The 23,266-nt window shown below is 42.2% G+C and overlaps 1 protein-coding gene across 1 annotated transcript in view; it reads right to left on the reverse strand.

Annotated features, from left to right (window-relative positions):
• BBS5 (Bardet-Biedl syndrome 5) overlaps positions 1 to 23,266 on the reverse strand; it is a 135,377-nt gene that overhangs the window by 104,778 nt on the left and 7,333 nt on the right. The window contains exons 2-4 of the mRNA XM_078681613.1: positions 18,872 to 18,954; positions 12,553 to 12,618; positions 207 to 256 (exon numbers count right to left, since the gene is read on the reverse strand). Coding sequence (XP_078537739.1) covers positions 207 to 256; positions 12,553 to 12,618; positions 18,872 to 18,954 — 199 coding nt within the window. The remainder of the gene's footprint in view (positions 1 to 206; positions 257 to 12,552; positions 12,619 to 18,871; positions 18,955 to 23,266) is intronic.

The raw sequence follows: 23,266 nt of genomic DNA on the forward strand, positions 1-23,266 counted from the left end.
AGTACTCCTCAAGAGAACATATAGATGGTTCAACTGTCACTCCTAGCCTATAGGATACACAGAGTCAAGTACATTTGAGAAGGCCTAGAATGATTGGGCACATACAACTGTTGTTACCTTTGAATGTGTGCACTGTCCGGACAATGGTTACACATTTGTAAATACTAGCAATTCATTACATCAGGCTAAGAGTAACAAGCACTCACCGAGTTAGCTGTTCTTGTTGTGATGGTTATCATGCAATTGTATCCAACAGCTAAAAATGTGAAAGCATATGGTACATGTCAATAAATTAACGTTAGAAAAATAACAGTGATCTTCAACTTGTAACATACAGTGTTTCCCATAGTATTCATCAGCAATGCTTATGAATTGTTTGGCTCTGCCATCCTTGACAGAGATTCCAGGATCCACATATTTAAGCCGCGGCCGCTGCAGGTAAGATTGGTGGGGCCGGCTGGGGGGAGGATTTCGAGAGTCGACCACGAGGGAAAATGAATTAATTATTTAATTTTACCTTGTGGTCATCTCTAGAAATCCCCCCCCCCCAGCAGGCCCCAGGCCCCAACGCCCTTACCTGCAGCGGCTGCGGCTGACAGATTTACTAGTATTGAACAAAAAAAATTTAAACTATCTTTATGACGGTTCCAGTACTCTTAGTACAACATTTTCTCTTTTACTATCTGTATTAATCAATACTGTTGAGAAGGCCACATGATAAACTTAGCGTGGATATATCTATGTATGAATGAAAGTCAGTGGATCACTGTACAGGGTCAAAAGCAAAGACAGAGTCAACGTGTGACAGAAGGGGTAGCTGGTTTGTGTATTGGTACTACGTCATCAAGTTGTATTCATAAGAAAGGTGGGCCTTCAGCCCTTTCTTAAATTGGAGGAGGGTTAGGACCACCCTGATAGCAAAGGAGGTGTTGCTCTGCATCTAATGTGCATAGGTGAAGAAGGCTTGTTGCCTAGTGTCTTTCTTTATGCACTTCTATTTCTCCAGTTAGTTTGTGTCCTGGTTGCAGGAGTAAGGGGTATGGGAGTCCGTGAGCATGTCAGCTAGATAGACAAGGGATGCTGGTTGTGATTGCTTTATAAATTATGCAGCTAATTTTAAGGATGGTGCTGGCTGGCAAGGGGAGCCAGTGGAGTTGCATCAATTTGTAGTTGATGCAGTCACATTGTACAGGTAATTAAATGAGGCATACAGAAGCATGTAGGGTTCCCTTAAAGGGGACCCTTGTGTCTGGGAGACCTTGGAGCAAGGCATTGCCAAGATACAGAGGGGAAAGGTTGCATGAAGCATAGTTCAGCATAATTTATTTATTTATTTATTGCATTTATATGGCGCAACAGCAACCCTGAGGGTTTCCCGGCGCCTTGGATCTGTATTACTGGTAAGAAAGCAGGGGGCAATTATTGATCAAACAGCCATGCTTTCACTCCCTTGCGAAAGCGTAGATAGCAGGATTCTAGCCGTAGTTGAAGGGGGGAGTGAATTCCACAGTGCCGGTGCTATAAAGGAAAAAGAGCGACCTCCTAGTCGAGCCCTTTTTACCCTGGGCACAATGAATTTCGCTTGATTTATTGAGCGTAAGTTACGCGTGGGCAAGTAATTCTGTACCATTTTACATAGATACTCCGGGGCTACTCCTGAGCTGATCCTGTACATATAGCACAGTGCTTTGAACTTTACTCTGCTGGTCACTCTCAGCCAGTGTAGATTTTTAAGATGTTCTGTCATCCTCGTGCGTCCTGGGAGATTGAGGAGCATTCTGGCCGCGGAGTTCTGGACTACTTGCAGTTGATTCAGAGTGCTATTCGTAACTCCTAGAAATAGGACGTTACCGTAGTCTAATCTTGACGTAATTAAGGCCTGTATAACAGTCCTCTGAGCCCTCTCTGGCAATTGCCACAATATTTTTCTCAGCCATTTGAGGATGAGAAAACATGTGGAGGCAGTTTTGGCTGTGTGTGTCTGCATGGACAGCTTATCATCGATTATTATCCCTAAGTTGCGTGCGGATTGCACCGCGGTCGGGGTAGCGCCCATTTCCGCGGGCCAGTGAGTTGGGCCCCAGAGATTCTTTTGGTTGCCAAAGATTAGTAGCTCTGTTTTGTCCCCGTTCAACTTTAGTTTTTTAGAATGAAGCCAGGTGGCCATTCTGAGTAGTCCGGATTAAAGGGGAGAGATGTCAGATTTATCTGTAGATGTGAGGGAGAACACAAGTTGTGTATCGTCCGCATAAGAGTAAATGGTGAGGCCCATCTCTACGGCAATTTTGGCTAGGGGAGTGACATATACGTTAAAAAGGAGGGTGCTCAATATGGAGCCCTGGGGCACTCCATAGGGGGACGTATATACTTCTGACCGGTTGCTTTTGGAGAAGACCTGGTATGTTCGATACAGGAGAAATTGCTCCAACCATTTCAATGCTTTCCCTCTGATTCCAATGTCTTCCATACAGTTGATGAGGGTTGTATGGCAGATGGTGTCGAATGCGGCACTCAAATCTAGAAGGATGAGTGCCGCCGTGCCTCCCTTATCAAGTTCTTGACGTATGACCTCCGTTACCCCAAGTAGAGTGGACTCCGTGGAATGACCTTTTCTAAAACCTGATAGTGAATAGTGCAGAAGATTATTGTCGTTGACAAAGTCCGATAGCTGGCTATTAACATGTTTTTCTAGGATTTTTGACAGAATCGGTAGTAAAGACACTGGGCGAAAATTGGAGAACATTTCAGGGTCACTGTTGGCCTTTTTTAGCAGGGGGACTACCATGGCGTGTTTCCAGTCGTTCGGTAGTACAGCTTCTTTTAGGGAGGCATTTAGCAATGCTCTAAGGACCTCCAGGATAGGAATGTCCAATTGTTTGAGGACGTGCGCAGGTAGAGGATCTAGGGGTGAAGCTGATTTTATGCTACTCAACGCAGTCCTAAAGGCCAGAGCGTCTATTGGTTGCCATGTTCTGATTTCTTGTTTCATAGGGAGCTCTTGTTGATCCTCTGTAGAAGATGTAGAGGGGCTAATATCAGTGCCATCATTGTTAGATGTGAAATTGGCGTATATCGTATCTATTTTTTCGTGGAAGAAATTTGCGATGCTATTGCATTGGGTAGGTGATAAGATAGGAGGTTCCGGCATAGCTGCTGCTCCAGCTAGATTCTTTATGACCTTAAAGAGAGTCCCTGAGTGATTCTGTGCTCCTAAGATCGTATTTTTGGTGACGTTTCCCCTGGCGATTTTACATGATAGATGGTATGTATTAAGTGCTAGCTTATACTTTTCTTTGTCGACGGGATTATAGGTCTCTTCTCCACATTCTTTCTAGTTTCTTGCATAAGCTTTTTTCCTCTTTTAGCTTATCCGAGAACCAGGGAGCTGGAGGATTACATGATTTTTGTTTACTTAAGGTCGGGGGAATAACCGTCAAAGCAGCGTCTGATAGCCAACTATTAATTCTGTAGTGATCCTCAGTTGTAATTTTATCTACCTCAAAACCTGGGTTGGATCTGGTTAGTTGTTCATCCAGGTCTTTAATGTGAAGTTTTTTCCAATTTCTAAGCCATGTTTCTGATTTTTTAAGATTTTTGTGTGCAGGAGCCCAGATGGTAAATTTGCTAAGAAAGTGATCCGACCATACAATGGTTACTGTCGACTCCCATTTAATGCGATCAAAATTAGCAAATATAGGGTCTAGTAGGTGGCCGGCTTGATGTGAGGGGCCAGAGTTCCACAGGTGGATGTTTAATGCCTCCAAATCTGAAAGAAAGTTAGCAATCATTGGGCAGTTAAGGTCTTCTAGATGTAGGTTTAGATCGCCTAGGATGGTAAACATGGAAGCCTCCAGTACGAGAGGTGCTAAAAGATCAGGAAGGGCAGCCGCCCATTCCCCTGCTGCCCCCGGGGGGCGATATATCAGGAGTCCTGTAAATGTAATTTGAGGGGTTAGTGGGAGTTTAAAAAGTCCTGCTTCGCAGTTACCTAGTTTCGCATCTGTCCATTTGCATTGAAATATATTTTTAAAAATGACACAGATGCCTCCTCCTCCTTGGTTTGCCCAATCTTTTCTAACGATAGAGTAGTTAGGCGGGAGGGCTAGGGCTAGGGCTAGGGCTATGTCTGGGCCGGAACTATCTGTTAACCAAGTCTCCGTGAGAAATAGCGCATCTGGCTTCTGGTCATTTAGAAGATTAAAGATATCATTTTTGTGTTTTGGGAGTGATCTACAATTGGTACTCAGGAAGGAGAATTGGGTGTCTTGCTTGTTAGGCTGGTTTAGGTAAAACAGTTTGATACCTCCTGAATCACCAGTAATTCCCAGTAGTGCATGGGAGAAGGAGAACTTGCAATGCTGACAACAGCTCGTGGGAGTGTCCGGGTGCAGTGTCATACAGTTATCGTTGCGTCTTGACCTAAGGGCTAGCAGGGTGTCCCTCGAGTATCTGGGAGCTGTGAAATTTTGGGCAGGGTGGCCCCTGGTCCCGTCTGGGCGCAGACGGGCCCGCCTTCGGCTCGCCTTCGGCGCGCCGCCGGCGCGCCCGCTGCGCTCGCCCGCTGCGCGACGAGCACATTGCCGTCTAAAATAGTGCTTCCCCAGGGTAGTTCCCGCCCTCTGACCTCTGACCCGTCCCTGCCCCGCCTTCACTCCCTCCACGTCAAACGGGACGAACCCGTGGTGGAACGGGGAGGCGGCGAGCAGAGCAACGGGCGTCAGTGAGGCGGCTATGAGGTAACACATGTTTTTAAAAGAAGTTTAAAAATATCACAGTTACTCTAAATTCTTAAAATCCTTCGCTTTAAAATCTCTGCAGGTTCAGTGCAAATAACAATGTGCAAACAATGCTAGTCGGCAATATCTTAATCATACCACCGCGAGTCTTACAGTGCAACTGATCCATAAGCGAACAAATTATGCAGAAATTCCTGGCCAGTAGCTTTTTAGAAGATATGCCCAGAAAGTAATGATCGCAGAAAGCATACAGAGTGACCTCAGCAGATTCCCTACAAATTTCTGAAATGGAAACATGTCTTAGGAACGGCACAGATGGTACGGCATGTCAGTGATGGTCCACCCGACATCATAATAAGGCCCTGTATTCTGAAATAATTTAGCTATGGCGTATCTGCCCTTCAGCTTGCAGGGTTTTCTAAAGTATTTGAGAGTGATCAAGAGCTTGAGTACAATCAGAATCAGATCTATGTTTGAGATGCTTTTTGTGATGGCGAATTAAGTGGTATTAGTCTTGATCGCAGAGGAAAGTGGGTGAATGAGTAAAGTTATTTGTAGATGGTCTGGCCCATCAACTACAACAGAGGAGGGGGAGATACATTCCACCTTATGATTGTCATGGGCCACCAAATCTATGATATCAACTTTAGAATGGGCTTGTGTTTTTTCGGCCAGTCTAAGCTGTTATGTGCTCAGCACAACGTGCAACAAGTAACCAGGTATATTTATCTGATACATGACTCTAATTGACCTTAAGGAAACCCAAGGACATATTGCATTTACAACAAAGTTGCAATTTGGCAATACAATTTGTGAGGTTGGAAATGAAAGCTTTGGGACTCTGAAAGGGTGATAAATTCCACGAAACTAAGTGGCAGTGCTTGGAGGGATTTTCCAGCAACAGAGATAATTGTACTTAGAGGTGGGAAGTTTAGTACACTAAGCTGTTTATTAATATCAGTGAGACTCCACCACCAGTGTTCTCTGCATCTGACTGCTGTTAGGATATTGTAACCAGATGGGGCGAGAAGGTCAGCTGTAGGTTTTTAGTGTGAGCTTAGCCATGTTTCTGTAAGGATGAGAAATACCAAGTCTATTTCTGAGATGGAGTTTGCGACATCTATGTGGTGAGCACTGGCCAACCAACAGTTCCATAGGCAACCTTTGAGTATAAGAGATGTGAAAGACCTGGTTGGCTGATATGACTGATCCTTGTGCAAAGCTTTGATATTTACAAAGTATCATCATTTTAGGTACTGATTGTTGTGACGCTTAGTGTTATATTTGAAACTAGGGGTAGGGGCACATAAAAACAAATATTTCAAAATGGTAAACAATACAAAAATAAAGAAAACTGCCACTTACTGACTAGAGCAAATACCTTTAATTAAAAAATATAAACTGATTATAAATTATAATTTTTAATACACACACATACTTTCAAATTAAAAAATATTTAATTTATTTTACATTATTTTCGGTGGGGTTTTATTAGGTCTCGAGCTCCAGTATTTTATATGGGAGAGTGAAGCACTACCTGTGAGTGGCCATGTGTGGTGCCCGAGTTACTCCAAGGTTGGGCTGCAGTACTTTTACAAAATTTTTAGGACCTTCTTGGCTGTAGTAACTTTAGAAGTGCAGTTTGTGACTCGCAATGAGCTTACTCTTTTGTGTGTGAGTATTTGCTTGTCCCTCCTTATACCTCACTTACCTTTCCCTAAGCCTCTCATTACTCCTCCTAAACCCATTCCATTTATTAGTAATGATGCACCCACTCCCTGAGGTTCCTCCCACATTACTACTAAAGCATATAACTACGTATGTGGAGATCTCTGCAAAAGTAGCTGAGACCTCAGCATACATAAGATAGGAGAGGTGGAGTTCGTCTCACATAGGTTTGGGAATAGTATTTTCTAGCATGTGAATATTACTTTTGTAGTACTACTAAATATAATACAAAGTACAGTTAGTTTGTGTATAGGCCACAAATTGGTCAAAGCTCAGATTAAATTCTGACAGGCAAGGTAAACTTGGCAATTCTGAATTAAAAAAAAACTCCTGTTCACTGTCCATACCATTATATTAGTAGAAACGTATGTGACACTAATTGAGTTTCAACATTGGCATTGTTTGGGGAATGTAACGCTTATTTAAGACTATCAAATAGAGCTACCAAAGACTCCTGTGCAGTTTTGTTTGAAGCACAATGACAAAGAGTTATAACACTATTAACAGTCAGGCGATTGATGGATGAGGACTGTTGGAAATTAGAGTTGGTTGCGTTTCATCTGTACATGTATGCATTCTAGGGTCTGGGTCTAAAGATCTCGCATAGCACAGAAGAGTAGTATGCTACTTGTCATTGACAGAACCAGCCATCAAAAAACGGTATTGTGTATTAGCATTTATATAGCGCTTACTAACCCTATTTGGAAGGCTGTTGGTCATGCCTGCGTGGCTAACCCACTACACAATGTAGGGTGTGGGGCTGGAAGGTATTGTCTTGGTTTTGAACCTATGTGGGAAGTGTTTCGGTGTTGTGTGTGATGACTAGTGTAATGTGGTTACTGCTTTATGGGATGCAGTGCCTAGCAGGGCAACTGTGGACTGTGATCATAAGAAATAGCATTCAGCGGCCTGCAGAGATGATCAACATTGCCAGCATACTTAAAACCATAATCAGCATGCCTAGCTCTCACACTTCTTCATCTAAGGCGGTTACAGCACAGAGTGGCCATTCTAAGAGTTTTGTTGATGTTTATGGTCTTGAGCAGGCATATACTGGGGAGAGGGATGGTCAGAAGATCTGCCTGGATGGACTTTGTTAAAATCCTCCCTCATATTATTGTCATAGTGAGAGGTCAAGAACAGCATGTACTTAGTTGGGACCTGCAAAGGTAGACTAACTTAGAGTCCTCTGGTGACCAGTGGTATGTGGCAGATCCTTCAGTTATTCCCGGCATGCTCAGCTGATGAGGAGTAGTTTGATGCTATGGACTGGTGTTATACTGGGTGATAGACATGATCTACAGTGGTTCTGCCTTACACAAGTGTGAAAGGGCCAAGCAGTATAAGGGAATTCATATGCAGACTCTTAGAAGTACAATTGACTATCACTGCTGAGTGTTGTGACATTATAGTTAGAGAGGGACAGGATTAAAAAAATAATAATAATTTACATTATTATTTGAATTTGAATTTTAAAATATTTATATAGCGCACGTTTACCTAGCGGTTTCATGGCGCTGCGGGGTCGATACAACTTTAACAGGGAGGACCAATTAAGTTAGAGTGAGAAGGCCTGTGAGAACAAAAAAGTTTTCAGTCTCCTACGGAACTCCATATAAGATGCAGAAGTTCGAATAGGGAGGGGCAAGGAGTTCCAAAAGGACGGGGCAAGGACAGAAAACTTGCAGCCTCCTGTCCTACTTTTCTTAAAACGAGGTACCACTAAAAGAGAGAGGGAGGAGGAACGCAATTGCCTGCCAGGAATGTAATGATGAATGTTGGCCTTAATAAAGGCAGGGGCTGTCCCGGCGCGAGCCTGAAAAGTCAGGCATCCAAGTTTGAACAGGGCTCTTTCTTTTATCGGGAGCCAATGCAAAGAGCAAAGAGACGGGGTGATGTGTTGCGATCTGGGAAAACCAAGAACCAAGCGAGCAGCTTGGTTCTGCACCAGCTGAAGCCGGCGGAGGGCATAACTGGGGATGCCATTGAACAGTGCGTTGCCATAGTCAAGGCGAGAGAGAACCATCGCCATGACTATGAGCTTAAGGGCAGAGGAAGAGAAAAAACTTGAAATCTTGCGAATAGTACGCAACGCAAAAAAACAAGAAGAAACCACCGTGCTGACATGTGAGTGAAGGGTGAGATGTTGATTAAGGGTGATCCCCAGAGTTTTAACGGAAAAAGGAGGAGAAGGAGGGGGACCAAGTGAGGGGGGCCAGAAGGCAGAAGACCAGGGATTGAGTTTACCTCCAGTCAGGACAAGTTCGGTCTTATCAGGGTTGAGTTTCAGATGGTTAGAGTTCATCCAATCCCTGATAAAGACCATCACTGACTGGAAGCTATGAATGCAATGAGGTGAGTTAGACAGGGTGAAGATGAGTTGGAGGTCATCAGCGTAATTGAACACTGTGACCTCCATCCGCTGTAAAGCAAAAATAAGTGGAAAAATATATAGATTAAAAAGGAGAGGGGAGAGAGACGAGCCCTGAGGGACACCACATTGTACTTTTTGGGCCGCTGAGGAAAAGTCTGCCAGATGGACGGCTTGGGTGCGATCGCTAAGAAATGAGGTCACCCAAGTAAGGGCAGAACCCCCGATACCCGCCGCCTCGACACGGGAGAGAAGGATGGTATGGTCAACCGTGTCGAAGGCGGCGGATAGATCGAGGAGAATCAGCGCTTGTGGGAGATTAGAATCAAGCCCCTCTCTAAGTGTGTCCATAACGGACACTACCACCTTTTCGGTGGAGTGAAGGGGGCGAAAACCCGCTTGAGAGGGAGCAAGGAACCCACTAGACTCAATAAAAGAACTGAGAGTGATCGTGATGTGCCGCTCCAGCACCTTTGCCAGATAAGGGAGGAGGGAAATAGGGCAGTAGTTAGCTGGCATAGTAGGGTCGGCGCCCGGCTTTTTTAAAATGGGGACAATCATGGCTGATTTATGGGAGGAAGGGACAGTGCCTGTTTTAAGGGACGCATTAAGAAAAGTCAGGGGGGGAAGGGGACAGGTCCGGAAAATGTCGCCCATGATATAAGCCGGGCAGACATCTGCAGGAGAGCCAGATTTAATACTGGGGAGAATAGAGAAAAAGGTCTCCTCAGATAGCAAAGCTAATTGATCAAGGTGGTAAGGATTGTTGGGCGGGACAATGTCAGAAAATGAAGCGGAGGGAGGAGGGATATTGGACTTGATGCCTTCAATTTTACTGATAAAAAAGTCATTCAGGGAATCACACAGGTTTTGGGAAGGAACCGGTTTGGCAGTTGTTCTGTCCGAGGAGGCCAATTCGAACACTGTGGCAAAAATTTCCCTCTGTTTATTCTAAGCCTGGAGAATCTTGCCTGAAAAATAAGAAGTTTTTGCCTTTAAAATTGCTCGCTTGTATTCCACCTCAATGGAGTTATACAGGGTTTTTGAGGTCTCACTATAGGTACGTCTCCAGGTGCGCTCTGCTTGGCGAGCCGCCAATTTTTTCTCTTTAAGCTCCTGATTGAACCACTTGTTCGCGTGGTGAGTACGCTTCACCTGGACACGCCTGAGGGGGGCCACCTGATCGCATGACGTGATCAACAATGCTAGACACAGGTTAGTCCTCCATAAATTACCTGGGTACAGAAGATTGTTAGGTTAGCCAATATGAGGAGAGTGTACTGGTTGGGAATTTTCATATCTGTGGACTGTAAATTGTAATTGAAGGAACAATTATTGTTGCAGGTTCTATCTCAGGGTTATGGGATGGTGAAGTTAGCATGAAAATAGCCATGTTTTCCCCTCTCTTTTACCTAAATTTTCCAAGGATACTTCACATCTTGACTAATGGTGACTTCCAGAGCTTTAATGCTTCTATTGAGAAAGTGGTGCCTCCTATGGATTTCTTATAGTACGCAAGTATGACGATCTGTGGCACAAGCTTGGAGTGCAGTGTCCTATTTTATATTTGTTGCTTGAAATATCAGTTGTAGGTGCAGTGGTCCATTTCCTTGGGAAGCTTTGCGGACAATGCTTAGTGCCTTGAACATTGCTCGTCTAGTTACATGTAGCCAATGGAGTGCTACCAGGAGTATCAAGCATTAACTGGGGTAGATATGGTGAAGGAGGTTTGCAGCAGTGTTCTGGATAAGGGGTAAGGAACTTTACATACACGTTGAATATCAGATGGGATAAGATGGATTCCTGAGGGGCACCGCAGTGGCGGGTGTGAGGGGCTGGTGTGAAATGTGGTAGGTATAACAAGCTTTCTGTCTTTCAGATATGAGGCAATCCATTTCACGTCATTTCTTTGCATTTTCACCTATTCCGATGTGATGGAGTCTTTTCAATAGTATGATGTGGTTAACAGTGTCAACTGATGCTGAGAGGTCTCGAAACTATGGGACAGTCACTCCATTGTTGTCCACTGTGAGTTTAAAGCCATTTCATATGTATACGACGCCTGACATCAAGTCCCTTTCCTCACTAAACTTGGAAAGATGAGTAAAACAAGATATTTCAAGTAAAGAAAGTATAAAAGATAAGAGAAAGTGAGAGGGATTAAGAGAAAAAAGAAAGAGAAAGAGGATGGGAGTAAAAGGGCATCGAGTTTGGAAAATGATGAGAAAGAGAGAAGAGAAGGGGGAGAGCAGGCAATTAATATTTTAAGGTACAGAGTGAAGAACCACGAGGCGGCTATTCACAACCCCCACCACTGTGTCCCTCAATTTGATGGAATTCTGTGTGGGTGGAGTGCTCAATCGTGTAGCACCCTGGTTATTCAAACATCAGGAGAGGTTGGGTCTGTAATGGGGAAGCCTAGTGCTAATAACAGAATAGGGTATATGCAAGGATGGTGGATGGCAACTTGGGCAGACTTTCCACTACTAGGAGTCTGCATAAGTAACCGAAGTATACAATTGTATCAAGTATGCATGTGAACAATGGGCCTCCCACACACTCTTCTGTCCTGTGCTCACCCTGAACTTACTATCAACTTCCTGGGATGCCAGCAGGTGATACGACTAAGGTTCTTTTCCTCTACAGCAATAACCCTGCAATTTTTCGACAGGAAAATATAAAGTTAATTGTGGCCAATTCCAAATCAGTATTCTGTATTGTGTCGTCTGCTTTTCAGTTATTACATGTGTCAAGTTACTGTGTGTAGATGATTTAAAGTATAGGCTACAGACCAGGAAAGAAGGACCCATCACTGTGATCTTTTACACACTCAGTCCCACTCCAGTGTAGAACTATGTTCGGCAGAACCCAGACTATCCTCAAGAAATGACAGAGGACCTAGACTATTCTCAATTCTTTTGATCTTTAGGGGGAATAAAATGTACTTTGTTTTATAATAATCAAATGTGCATCATTCTTGATATCAGGCGAGCGCCAAGGTCCCTTTTGGCATATGAGCGCTCTAAAAGACTCAAAAAATCATCAAATCAAATTAAATCAAATTAAAACAGGAGGAGGCAGTAGGTGAAATCGGGTCAAAAGTGAAAAAATGCAATTTATTTGCAAGGGGATAGAAGGGAAAAACCACGCACACATTTATAACTGGAAGACCAACACAATTTGTGCTGTCTAGGGCACAAATGGAGAGGAAGGAGGGCATATAAATACTGCAATAGTGGGTGATGGGTGGACCGTAGAACCAACAGTCTTTTCTGCAACATTTCTGTGAGTTTTGATTCATTTAAACGCATTTAAGAGTATGTCAGGGCACATGCTATGTGTTCCAGCCCTACTTCGCTTTGGAGTATGATGCCTATTCTGCTTACTACCCTAATCTAAATCTTGTTTTTTGTATTTCTATCAGTTTGCATTTACTCTGAGGCTAAGTGCTCCAAAGTGGTTATGAGTTAACTTTATTGAGCTATATAAAATATCTAAACACATATGTGTATCAAATTCCTATATTTAACCTCTAAATAATCCACTTCTAATCAGGTCTCATAAAATGTCAGCTGATGCATACAAATGGTATTTGATCTTTGAGAAATGTGGCCATGCTTTGTACATTTGGTCTCCTACTTGTGGGCGTCAGAGTGCTTCTGGACGGAAAAAATGCATTACTGATTCCATATTTGGTTTGAAAGTAAATTCACTTACCAAGGTTAACTCGAGGCAGTGCCAGGGAATGCCAAATTATTCGTAAATTTGTCACCATTAAACGACCTGCAAAAATAGGAAATTATAATACGACAAATGCCAGCAAATTAACTGCTATCGGAAGTCTGCTTTTATCACTTTCACCTTGTTCAGAAAGTTTAAAAACATGTACAACTTCTCAATATATATATTTCAGTTCATATTGCTGAATCTGAGCTATACTTCATGTACAATATTTTAGTACAGATATGGCTTGAAACTCCTAACTAAGCAAAAACTTCCAACAGAATACTTCAGGGCCTTAATGGTGTCGACAGCCAATTTCACCTGCCCAATTTTTCCTTCAGCCTTCCCCAGAGTCAGGAATCGCGGAGAAAAGAGTATTGCTCACCAGTCTTTAAAAGGATGGCAAGTCGAGCGACAAGTGGTGAATGAAGATGCCAGCGGGGATTCTGCAGGCGCCACATGCACAATGGTGATTAGTGTGAGAGATGCTAACTCCACCAGGAGAAACCTCAAGGAGATCACACATATATAGTGTTTCCTACTAGCAGCATGCATGCTTGGAGATTTTGGAACTGAGCATGCTTCAGTGAGTAGTCACTGTTTCCTCAACTTTCTGTGCATATCTAAGGTTGAGGGATCTCTATAAAGGAGCCGTCCAGGTTGAAGGGCCCTTCATACCTGTTTCTCTAGCCCAGCCAGAAGCTCCTTTTTGCTAAATACCTAGGTTGCTTTTGAAGTTCTTTCAGGGAGATATTTCCTGTCCAGTGCCTGTTCTAACTTCCTTTTTCCTAATCTACTACTTTTCTTTAATTTCACTTTTGCTACTCACTTTTGTTACAAGCCCAGTCGCCTCTCTCCTAAAAGCTTCTTTCCATCTCTCCTGGAGTATTAGCCCACTGAGGCAAGTCGTTGCCAGTAGTACCTTTAGAGTCAGACCATTGAGAAGCCTTTACAGTCTACCTTTTCAGGACATCTCTCTCAGCCAAGAAAATCATCTTTTCACCATTAAACACTCAACAACGGCTGGAACTTTCTACTTCCTTTGGATGCCGAAGGGCAGTACAGATGTAGTACAGTAGCCTTCTACTCTCCAACAGTCTGTTAAGATCTTGCAACAGTACTTCCTGGCAAACAAAGAATGGATTTCTCCTAGTTGTATGAAACAAAATAATGCCCAAAACTATGTCATCGTCTTTGCCTTTAAAGAAAGATTATCCGTACAGGGTATTATCCTACCTTGCCCAAAACGATGTCATCGTCTTTGCCTTTAAAGAAAGATTATCCGTACAGGGAATTATCCTACAATCCCTCATTGGACAAAACCTCCCAAAATCCAAGCACGTAAAAACAACTAGGCTATTCTAGATGTAACGGTTAATGCTTGTCTAAATTTTTATAATATACTAATCAAAAACAGTAGCCAGACACGCGGGTGCTCCCCTCAATGTGTCGGGGTAATCTGGTGTAATACCCAAACTACAGTTCGGTGCTCTATGGCAAGAGTTGGCCACATCACTACCCAAATATAACCTTAGGGGGTTTAAAATATACAAAAATTGTCCTGAGCACTCAAAGTAACAAATTGAATATTCAAATACGAGTTGTGTTGTTTCAGTTGATTTTTTATTGGATCCACAAGTACTTCCTTGAGTCCATATTTCTTTACATCAGTTTATGCACAGAAGTTTAGCTTCTTAGTTACCACAGAAGGCATATACACTCAAAACAGCCAACATGTGTTGTGTCGTTGGGGCACAATCACCTCTGACATCCACAACACTTAAATATATGAGAAGAAATCTCTGCCTCCTTTGTTCAGATCAAAATTAAAAACTCATCGTAATATCAGGTCGTGTAATTGCAATATAGCTTCATTATCCGCAGTACTCCTCACTCATGTTTCATGGTGTAGATCCATGAAACACGAGTGAGGAGTACTCTCGGGCACTGTGGATAACTAAGCTATTTTGCAATTGGACGTAGTTTTCCAGCCTTTGCTGTCTATCACATCCTCACTTAAAGATACATATATTGTCATGGACCAAAGTATCCCTTTTCATTGTCTGTGCAGAACCCTTTTTCCATGGTTTCTAGATTATTTTACTATATCGTTGGTTGCATTTTGGTGTGATGTATTTCAGCATTTTGCAACATTTAGGTAGATCTTTTCTACACAATTCACTTGTTATGAATAAAGTTAAAAACTACCCACAGTCTCTGCATATGTGTGTCCCATGCAGGACGTTTGGCAAAAGGGGCTGTGGTAGGCTAATGTTGGCAGAGAACTGATATACTGATTGACTTGATAGAAGATACCAGAACCTACAATTTCAGAATGATCTAGTCTTTTATTTAGTGCCTATATTCAGTACAGTCGAAGAAAACAAAATTCTACATTAAGGTCTTGGCCTGGTACTGAAGACACATCAGCATAACTATTGAGCTTCTTACAAAAGACATACTCTCATACACGGACTACAGCAAATGCAAATGAAAATCTAACTACTAATTTCAAGAAACTCGGCATAGCATTTACCCTCACAATCACACCTTTCACAGTAATTAGAGTCTCTTTGATTAAGGTATTAAGTAGCATCAGTTGAGACAGGAGGGTTTTAGACAGCCATTGGCATCTACTAACAGACCTGCGAATCACGACTAGCTAGGACACAAACAGAGAATGGAATGTGGGGGACATTAATCGTAAATATTCAATAACAGACATTGGTTAATAAAATGAGTTCACTGCTTCACAACTGCCCCTCGTTTGCCTATTTAAAGAATTTAGAATTCGTAACCCCCTTCTGGAACACTAATCAATTTTTTCAAAAGAATTAAATGAAAAAAAGAAAATCACTCCTCACTCAAAATATCACAACCAGAACAATTGTGTGATCAACCCATACAAATAAATCATCTACTGAACTTTCAGTGCCAATCAATGCTGTGATCCCAACTGTGGCTATAGCAATCATATATGTGTGGATCCTATTACATAGCGAACCAACACTTACTATGAAAATTCTTTCCGCAGTGGCTACCAGTGTCTGGTATTTTTCTGCCTCCAGTTTTGCTATACAATTAAGAATGAGACTTTTGTTTAACTAGAGCAGCACCATATCACATTGCTAACCCCTCAACAGCCTCTCAGATATCATGAAACACTATGTAAAGTTTGCACACATTTATTCATCAATTCAAGCTGTCCAATATTATTATTATTATTATTATTATTATTAATAATAATAATAATAATAATAATAATAATAATAATAATAATAATAATAATAATAATAATACCTGCATGTCGTTCCTCAAATCACTGCCAGACTTGAAAAACAAACAGAAACGGAAACGTTTGTTTTTCGAGACTGGCTGTCGGCGGATCGAGAGACGTGGCGTCTTACCGGGGCCACTTTAGAAGCAACTCGTTATATGAAGTGTCGCATATCATAGCGAACACCAGTGATTTGATTAACGACATACAGGTCAAGAACGTGTAGCATTGAAGCTACTGTGAATCTTTTCGTTTAAAGCGTGCACTACACCTTATATTGGATATCATCTGGAGGAAATTGCGACTGGTACGGAGAGAATCTCTCTTTTTACATGAATTCCAGATCACAGTGACCAGATATATTAGAGATCACCACAACACTGGTGGACTCAGTTTTATGCCCTGAGGAAGTCCCACCGGGGCAAAACGCGTTTACTGTGCGGCGGCTGTTGTGTTTGATCATCTTGCATCATGAATGTCTCAAGGATTCATTAAAGAGACCACATTTCACATTATTGAAGGACACTGTTACCTTTTGTGTATTTAAGCATTTGAAAGATAATTGCTTTGTTGCCTCTCTATGTGCTTTTTCAATATTGCTATGCAAAGTAGCATGTCTCCTCTATAGCAGTGTGCATCTAATGCGGATCCCATTCTAGCCTACATGACATATAGGTTTTCTATACGCATGGTTTCAAATGTAGGTACACATAGCAGAAACCGAAACGAAGATTAGTAGGTGCACAGCTTTCTCATGAAAAGACCGAAGAAGAACCTTTAAAAACGAAACATGAAATGTAAACCTACCTACCAGACAGGGAGCTAATGCTCGATTGGAATGGCAAACACGAAAATGAGGCTGAATACGGCAGAAGTGAGAAGGCAGGGTAGGTCTATGTTAAAGCATGGCACAAACGAAAACAAAACAGCAGCTGATTCATCATGGCACTAGCAAAGAACATTTTTGCGCGGTTTGTCAATCTTATCCTAAATGATGCAACTATGCCATTATAAATAAATACAGCTAAGCCACATCATTCAAGGGAGGTGAGCAGTAGTTGAACAGCATCATCAAAAGGAAACCAAAAAAGCTCTAAAATTTAGAAGATAACATGAGTAAATCTAATTTATAACTATGTTTATTATCCTTTCTTTTGGATTTTTATAAAGAGCAAACAAAACAAACTGCATTATACTTTATTTTCTCAACAGGTACCTCATCATATCTTTAAGAGGCCGATTCCGGTCTTACTCGTAAGAGCTCCGAACGCGATCCGGACGGGAAAAGTACGAGCCGTAAGCGTGTTCTCCGCCCGACTCGTACAGCTGTACGAGCGAGCAACTATGATGCGAGAAATGCAAAAATCGCCGACCGAATCGTTTCCTAGTCCGAACCGTTCCGTACGCCTCGGCCGTAAGCAAACCATGCCATGTAATGGAGGCGATTTCCGACCGAGCCAGTACGCTGCATGCATCGGACAGCCGGATCGAGGCGAAGTTTCCAGCTCGCAAAATGTCTGGGAAGCTGCCTTTGGGGGTCCGCGTCGGACCCCTGTCACCCGCAGCCTTACGACTTGGACACAGGGGGAGACCCAAGGGTCTCCCCAGCACAGGCATGTACGGTGCAAATGCCACTGACGCGTACCCACTGTAGGGGGTGTCCTTGTGCGAGACATACCGATTCAGTCAATGGGAGCCCATCTACGTGTTGTACGACCGGCTCTCATTTACTTTTTTGGGAGTCCGACTGGACCGAGTCCGGCAGCATGCGGCCGCATCGTACTCACTCGGTCGGACTGCAGGAGTCCGGCTCGGTCGGAAAACACTCCGGATCCGGCTCGGTTGGAGAGATTTCCGACCCAGATCAGAATCGGCCCCTATATGTTCACTTTTTAAGCTAATTGATGCTCGTAAAATCTATTCATGTTTTGTCTCGGGGGAAACAATAGCTGGGCAGAAATGCCAGTCAGAAATTACTTTCTTCCATCCCTTAAATGTGGAGAATCATACCTGAAAATGTCTGTATTATTTTAGTTTCCGTACACACATTAAAGTATCATTAAATTGGGTAATAGTAACAACTGTTATTTCCAGTTCTTAGACATGTCTCAAGTGCAAAATGACGTGCTCGTTGAAAAAAGCAAGGCATTATTCTTGACGAAATTAGTTGGCAGAAGTGTAACTCATGCAGGTTCAGAGGTCCCTGTCTACAGTCTGTTTGGGCCTGTACTGCTCTTTCTGTCGTGCTCAGTTTTGTTATGCAGAAAATGGCATAGTAGCCAGCACAAGGTAACACATCACAGGTAGGGCAGCATCTCAACTAATTTCGTCAAGACTTAAAGAAAATAGCCCAATTCGCTGCTCTCAAGAAACATTTCCAAGATGTACTTTTGCCTATCACTTACTATCTGAGCCCTGAAGAAGTCTCAATGTTTGAGACGAAACGCGTCGGCTAAGAAGGAAATCCATATGTGATCTTGGATTTTGTCTTATCTTGAATCACTATAATAAAGAACTTTTGGAAAAGAAAATCTCATTGAAGCCCGGACTTATTTGTCACAAGACCTTATACTTTCATATACATTGTGGACCTTTGAAAAGATTGAAAAAAAAACACTTCTTGGATGGGTGCTGAGTCCTTATTGTTCATTGCATTTTTCGGGTTTTGCCCTTGAAGGAACAGACAGGGTTGTGTTCCTTGGATTCACAAGCACCATCCCCATTACCCTCAAGCCACAGGTGAAAGCAGGTGCATTTTCTTTGCCTCAACCCTTGCCATTGTATAGAGATTATACATTAAACATATGACTGCCTGCATCATGCATGTAACAACACAAGAGCTTCCTCTACTTCCTACTGGGCAAGTGAAACTACCAAGGATTTTCAACACGAGGCACTATATAGAAGAATATGAAGACCTTGTAAGATGTATATCATACTTTTGTCTCTCCTTCAATCACACAGGGGTAGGTTTGAGGCCTACCAGCCACCACAAGTACAGCTAAACGCTCCATGAACCTAATTGTGTAAACATACCTCTATCACCATTATTTCCTTTGGTGTCTTCAATGGAATCTAAACAGTCAATAAGGACCTCTCCAGGTCTCATTTTCATTTGTCTAAAACAAAAATAGAAGACAATCAAAGGTTAGAGCGTTTGTGGTTAATACAGATATTTAGATAGCAGCGTTAGGGCTACATTTGTATATTTTGTGCCCAAATTAGACAATGGGAATGATTTCAAGGTTATAAAATATTCACCTAGGCCTGGGAGAAACAAGGAAACGGACTGGGTACCACTTTCAAGATGGAAAGGTATTCTTAATGAGGAGTTCTGTTACACTTGTATGCTTTGCCGGTGTTCATTATGTCAAATTTCTCCATAGCTAACTACCGATGTATATTTTTTAGAGGCCGCCACACCAGATTCAACAGAACCTGGACACTGCAGTGAATTCAGGCAGGATGAGACACCTCAATGTACAAAACTTGAGGGCTTTTGACATGCCACAGGAAAACTATAGAAATCATCTTGCCATCAAGGCTCCAACAAGTCCACAACATGCTCTGCTGAAGAACTGAAGAGTGTTTATTCAAACTACAGAGAAATTAAACTGTGCTGCCAGACAGCTCATCAACCGGGCCGCTCTTCCAACAATAACCCGAGTAGCTAGAAGGATCATCTTTACAGCAAAGTTCATAGTTCACTAAGCAAACTATGATGCACCACCTCTCTTTTTTCAATAAAAATTTCAATTTTGTCACCAAACAAGACCTCTGTGCTCTAGGCTTGAAAATGTAATGACCATTACTCCATTCATAAATACTTGAACTGGCAGAACCTCAGTGTGCTCAAACAGCCAAACTCTAGAATTCAATGCCCACCAGAAAAAGGAGTCCTAACAATCACATCAAATTTCAGAAAGTACTAAAATTATACTTCCCATCACCATAGATACAAGCCACTAATTTTGATTCTTTCCATTTAATAAATAGTATACGTGGCTGCTACTCCTCTCACACTCTCAATACTCCATGTGTATATCTGTGACATACAATGCACCATGTTTCGGCCATGTTTTCGAACCTCATGAACCTCAACCAACATCTCCAGTATAGGGCTTATTACAACTACACCATTCCAACCATAACCCTTCGAAAGGGCACCCAGAAACTATGAAGGTCAGAGTGCTTCATGGCTTTATCGGTACTTTTACTAATATTGACTTGTTTGAATCCAAAAATATTGTAAGGTATTTTTCTTTACGCATTCTTAAGGACCTTTCACATGGCAACATCAACCTTTGGATCCATCTGCATGCAACCTTTTCTTCCATCACAAAAAAAAGTATTGCTTTCATTGATCTGGCCAAATACTAAGGGCCCGATTTAGAACTCAGCGGACAGGCTACTCTGTCACAATGGTGCCAGATATCCCGTCCGACAAAATTTAAATCCCATAGGATGTAATGGGATTTATATTTCGGAAACCGGCATATCAGTCACGTTGTGACAGAGTAACCCGTCCGCAGAGTTCTAAATCGGACCCGAAGGCTGCGTGTGCATGTATGCGTATATATTTGTGTTTCTGTTATTCTCCATTTTTTTCTTCTGGTAGTAGTCTCCTAAATAATTGCCCTTCCTATCACTCTATTGTAAAACGCTAAAAAATATAGTAGGCAGATCACATGTTGACTCTTCTATAATTTGAAAATGTGCAAATAATTTTGGACCACTCATAAATATAAATGCCAGGTTATATAGAGTCTGTTTTATAGTTTGGAAATTAAGGTATTTTGTTATACAATTTGGGGGGATAATTGTTCACTACACTCAACTTTTACCTACAAAAACTCCTACCAACTCATCCAATAAGCTTGAAGAAGAATTACAAAATTAAAATAAGACTAGTATCATTGGGCAAAGCCCTGGCAAAAAGGTGGATAGCAGTTCATTAAGTCAGCCAGATCGACCCCAAATTTGACGAATGGAAACAAGGCTTGCTGAAATGGGCTCTAAGAGATTAAAAACACATGAAGGCCTTAAGAAAAGACAAGAAACCAGTAGAAGCAGGTCTCGAACAATCTACTCGCCCACTTGCTATGTCGAGTCAGATTTTATCAGGTTGAGCTACTTTAGGATCTACTGGTCCGTTCTGGGGAATGATCTTGAGCTGGAAAAGAAAGCAATAGAGTTGCCTTGATTTTAATCTTGACACATTTGCAATCTGTTAAAGGACAGAGGTCAAATGTCAGTTTGCCTTTTTACTAAAGTGCTGCTTTTCTTATCCTAGAAAATGTTGTTACCTTTTCTTTCTCTTACTACAGTTAGACGCGTTTGTAAAGTGAGCTGTCTGACAACCATTGTGAAACAAAAGGCTGTCGAATGTTAGTTGTTAGACCACAATTAAATAACTTATATATAAATGGTACAAATATTCCAAAATGTATCAGGTATTACGAAAGCACTTTTTTTTATTTCAGAAGTGTGATGCAAAGATTTAAATAAAGGCAAAACAAATCAGAATACTTTACTTGTTGATGTGCAATTGACAAATATTTGCAGAAACTCAATTTCCAAATATTGTTTGTGCACTATATAGTTTTATCAGAAAAACTGCATACCATTGGGAAATGTTGTGGTTATTTCAATGGAAAATGGTCTGATTGCAAATTACTGTGTGCTGCTGCACCATGCTTATAGTTACATTAAAAGGGATAGTGTTTAAACACAATTTGAGAAACATTCTTGCCCCTGCCCTGATGACAATGCGGTTAATGAACAAAGAGGCATGTCAGGGGGTCATGTGTAGCCTATATGCGGCTAGATTTGTATTATATATGGAGCAAATGTTTAGTCTCTTTAACCAAACAAAAGAGTTTTGGTACAGCAGACATACTGAACTAACATATTTGAAGGTGCTAATATGTGTGATAATGAAGAAAATGGTGGCTCAGTGAATTCAGATATTAGCCTAGGATCACATAATTTGAAACCAGTTTATGGGTCAAGAGAATTACAGTTAGGTCAAGCAGACTATTTAAGTCATTAGACCTGAAGGTCTGGTAACGTTTTTATGATTTATTTTTTAGGCCTGAGAAGACTGGGCTCATTGGGCCGCTATGTTGGCAAAATTGTTGGACCCCTCTCAATAATAGACCCCCTTTAGTGCAAGACACAATATACTTTACTTTACAAACATACTGTCAAAGACACAGTTGAACTGATATATGTATGTATGGGCTGAAATATGGCTAGCAGAATTGTTAATGTGTAACTCTGTATACGGGATACCAATGGACTGGTGTGTAATGGAAATGTTTTTCATTTCCAGAAGTTGTTTAAATTCAAACAAAAAGAAATTGAAAAACAAGCAATGGCAAAGCCAATCAATCTTATCTATGTGAGAGATATTGACTTCAGCAATGTTTTCTAGCCAAGTTGTACAGCAGCATGGCTCCTGTTCAGCATTGCTAAAAGCTAGTGGTGTGGCGCAGAGTGGAGTGGTGCAGACTAACGTAGAGTAGAGTAACTGGGAGTAAAGGAGAGTCGCATAACGTAGAGTAGAGTGGAGTAGAGTAGAGTAGAGTAGAGTAGAGTAGAGTAGAGTAGAGTAGAGTAGAGTAGAGTAGAGTAGAGTAGAGTAGAGTAGAGTAGAGTGGAGTGGAGTGGAGTGGAGTGGCGTAGAGTAGAGTAGAGTAGCGTGGCGTGGCGTGGCGTGGAGTAGAGTGGCGTGGAGTAGAGTGGCGTGGAGTAGAGTGGCGTGGAGTAGAGTGGCGTGGAGTAGAGTGGTATGGAACAGAGTGACGTGGAATAGAGTGGCGTGGAATAGAATAGCGTGGAATAGAGTGGCGTGGAATAGAGTGGCGTGGAATAGAGTGGCGTGGAATAGAGTGGCGTGGAATAGAGTGGCGTGGAATAGAGTGGCGTGGAATAGAGTACAATGGCATTGAGTGCATACAGTGGAGTGGCATAGAGTAAAGTAGCGTAGACTAGAGTGGCATAAAGTAGAGTGGCATTGTGTGCAGTGGAGTGGCATAGAGGAGAGCGCAGTACAGTGGAGTGGGGCAGAGTACAGTTGAGTGGCATAGAGTAGGGTGGTGCAGAGTGGCATAGAGCAGAGTGGAGTGTGGGAGAGTGGAGTGGCGGAGAGTAGAGTGGAGTGGAGTGGAGTGGAGTGGCGCAGAGTACTACAGTTGTGCAGCGGTGTGGGATTCCTATAGCCAGATGCCCACGGTCAAGGACAACAACTTTTCATGTTTATTTTGTCCTGGGGACAAATAGGCCCAACTCCCTGCAGCACAGACCGTTTGGCTGCCAGATTACATTACGGATCAGGGAAGGGCTTTGTCTGCAATTAAGGTAATATTTGTGTCCATTTGTTAATGCTGTTCCAAGTTCGCGCTATATAAAAATGTATAAATAAATAAA

The sequence above is a fragment of the Lissotriton helveticus genome, chromosome 3_1 (genome assembly GCF_964261635.1).
Source record: "Lissotriton helveticus chromosome 3_1, aLisHel1.1, whole genome shotgun sequence".
Taxonomy (NCBI): Eukaryota; Metazoa; Chordata; class Amphibia; order Caudata; family Salamandridae; genus Lissotriton; species Lissotriton helveticus.